Here is a 3005-nt window from a genome sequence, read left to right as displayed (position 1 = left end):
AGACAGACTCACTCTGTCACCCAGGCTGGAGTGCAGTGGCACGATATTGGCTCACTGCAACCTCTGCTCCCGGGTTCAAGTGATTCTACTGCCTCAGCATCCCAAGTAGCTGGCAAAACAGGTGCCTGCCATTATGCCCAGCTAATTTTATGTATCCCTGGCCTCCCAGAGTTCCAGGATTACAGGCATGAGCCACTGTCCCCAGCCAGTATCACTATCTTAAATCTCTCTAAAGTCCATTTAAATTGATCAATTTTTCAGATGAAAAAAAATTTTTTTTTTTTTGAGACACAGTCTCGCTCTGTTGCCCAGGCTGGAGTGCAGTGACACAAACTCAGCTCAATGCAACCTGCACCCCTCCGGTTCAAGTGATTCTCATGCTTCAGCCTAGTAGAGACAGGGTTTTGCCATGTTGGCCAGGCTGATCTTGAACTCCTGTCCTCAAGTGATCCACCCACCTTGGCCTCTCAAAGTGCTGGGATTTGAATTTGTATTTATTTTTATTATTATTTTTGAGATGGAGTCTCATTCTGTTACCCAGGCTGGAGTGCAGTGGCCAGATCTCAGCTCAATGCAATCTCTGGCTCCCAGGTTCAAGCAATTCTCCTGCCTTATCCTCCCTGGTAGCTGGGATTACAGGTGCACACCACCATGCCCGGCTAATTTTTGTATTTTTAGTACAGAGGGGGTTTCACCAGGTTGGCCAGGCTGGTATTGAACTCCTAACCTCAGGTGATCCGCCTGCCTCAGCCTCCCAAAGGGATTACAGGTGTGAGGCATCATGCCCGCCCTATTTATCTTTTACTGGTTTTGTGGGATAAGCCACTGCGCCTGGCCTGAAATTTTTAAATGTAAAGTTCTTCTTGTATGTTTCTCCAACACTCAAAAAGCAGTTTTCCCTTTCTTTTAGGAAGGCTGTCCTGGAATAAGGTAAGCTGCCAATAAGAGTAGTAGCTCTGGTGGCAAAAGATTTAGTGTTACAAGAGGTATACACGACTTTGCTAACTAAATGCCACACAAACTCAGGTGGAGTAATTCTATGTCAATAAAACACAGGCTAAGACCATTACTGTATGAAATAGCAAGGAAAAATGTTGAAGCTAACCCCAAGAATAGACTCCATAAAGATCATAAGATCTCCAGCTAGTTATTAAGAAAACTGCAAAGTCATCAACAAATGACATTTACACAATGCTCTCTGAATGAATCGTGTCACAGTAAGTGCTTTGAAATATGAGACAAGCTATTGGGGCTAAAAATGCCTAATCTAAAAAACCCATTAATTCACGAAGAAATATGTGTATTCCAATGCAGAATGAGAACAAGACCAAGACATTTTAAAAGGGGAAATGTTAAACCCAGTAAGAAGAAAAATGACACTATTCTGGAATAAAATGTTACCAGAAAGAGAAAGTTAGGAGCTCCTTGAGGGCCTAAGCCTTTGCCACTTACAGTCTCATCTCAGAGGGGTGTGAGTCATCGTCCTCTCCCATTACAATGATGCCTTTGAGCTTGACATTGCCCGTAAATCTGCCAGAATGCAAAAAAGAAGGTTGTCAACCTGGGTTTGAATACCTGTTTAGTTGTGTGACCCTGGGCAGGACCCTTCCCCTGTATGGGCTTCAGTTTACTCATCTGTCAAACTGTACTAAATAATTTCTAAGATCCTGTCTCCCTCTAGCATTCTACAATTCTAAGAAATCTACCTCGATTTCTCAGGTATTGTTCAACAAATACATCTGTTTCCAGTCTGCACCAAAAAAGCTATGATGCTTTTCTCCTCAAACCCACCAAAGTAATTTATCCCATTTCTAGAAGCAAATGTGTGTTCTTGACACAACCAGTGAATGAATCCATCTGAGGAGGCAACTGGGTACAGCCCATTCAGCCTGAGGTAGGCACCAGGGAGATACTTACGGAATATTAAACAGAAGCTCTTCATCTGCATCACTTTCAACAAACTGGAGGGGGGGGAGGGGGGAGGAGAAAGCAACAAATATTTGCTGAGAGCCTACAATTTCAGGCATCTCCCACCCTGTTCTACAACTGAGGTGCAATGGAAATAGTCACTCTCCCTTGGTTTTCCAAGACTTACTAACTTGAAGCTAATCGGTCTTATCCAGTGTCCTAACCGCCACAGCCATCCAACTGGAAGGTTCTTAATAAAAACCCCATGAATAAATTTCAAGGGTCGAAGAGCCTCCTGAAGTGTGAACTGAAAGGTAGGTGCTTAATGTCCATTTTTCTGGGGAGAAGGTCCATTGCTTTCAAATAGACAGCAAAGGGGCCTGCGACCCCACAATGTAAAGAACCTTTGCTCTACACGGGAAACACCTTTCATCTCCCTAGCTCATCTTCGTCAGGTGATATGATCAGGCAGCCATTAGGACCAATGGCCCTCACCGTCATCCTCTCTAACCCACACAGCACTGGAATAGAGCGTTAGACTGTGTAGCGACAAAACTGTTCCCTTTCCTTCTCGGTCTGTTTCCCTATATGCTAGCCTCCCAAAGAGCTGGCAGGAGACAGGCACGGAAAAGCGCTTGGCAACCAGGCTGTCGTTATTTTTAACATCAGGAATGAGTACGCTGACTGCCCGAGGCCCCACGCGGACCCCGCCCCGCCCGCCCCGGGCCCCAGGCGGCCCACCTTGGAGCGGTCGGTCCGCTCCTCCCATGGCTTGAAGACGCCGCGGCCGCTGCCCTCACGGCTCTCGTTAAGGCACTGCAGCCGCTCCAGGTCGATGCGCAGGTACAGACCATAGGCCAGGCCGCGCTGCTCAGGTGGTTCCTCCCGTTCGGCGGCGCAGCGACAGCCGCCCCCGCCGTGGCTGTGACCGTGCGACATGACGACGCCGCCACCTGCTAGTCCTCTCGGCCAGGCCGCCGCGCTAGCTCGGCCCGGCTCCGCTCAGTTCAGCTCCGGCCGCCAAGCGCGCCGCATCCGCCGCGTCGTAAAAGGCGCCCCTACGCGGCGCATGCGCCCGGGGAGAAGGCGGGGCGGGG

General features: G+C 48.6%; 1 protein-coding gene across 1 annotated transcript in view; it reads right to left on the bottom strand.

Annotated features, from left to right (window-relative positions):
* PITHD1 (PITH domain containing 1) overlaps positions 1–2957 on the bottom strand; it is a 9772-nt gene extending 6815 nt beyond the window's left edge. The window contains exons 1-3 of the mRNA XM_017534539.1: positions 2650–2957; positions 1918–1961; positions 1453–1530 (exon numbers count right to left, since the gene is read on the bottom strand). Coding sequence (XP_017390028.1) covers positions 1453–1530; positions 1918–1961; positions 2650–2847 — 320 coding nt within the window. The 5' untranslated portion in view covers positions 2848–2957. The remainder of the gene's footprint in view (positions 1–1452; positions 1531–1917; positions 1962–2649) is intronic.
* Positions 2958–3005: the final 48 nt, after the last annotated feature.

This window comes from Cebus imitator, unplaced genomic scaffold (assembly GCF_001604975.1).
Source record: "Cebus imitator isolate Cc_AM_T3 unplaced genomic scaffold, Cebus_imitator-1.0 Scaffold87, whole genome shotgun sequence".
NCBI classification, from domain to species: Eukaryota; Metazoa; Chordata; class Mammalia; order Primates; family Cebidae; genus Cebus; species Cebus imitator.
This window is presented reverse-complemented; position numbering and strand designations above follow the sequence as displayed.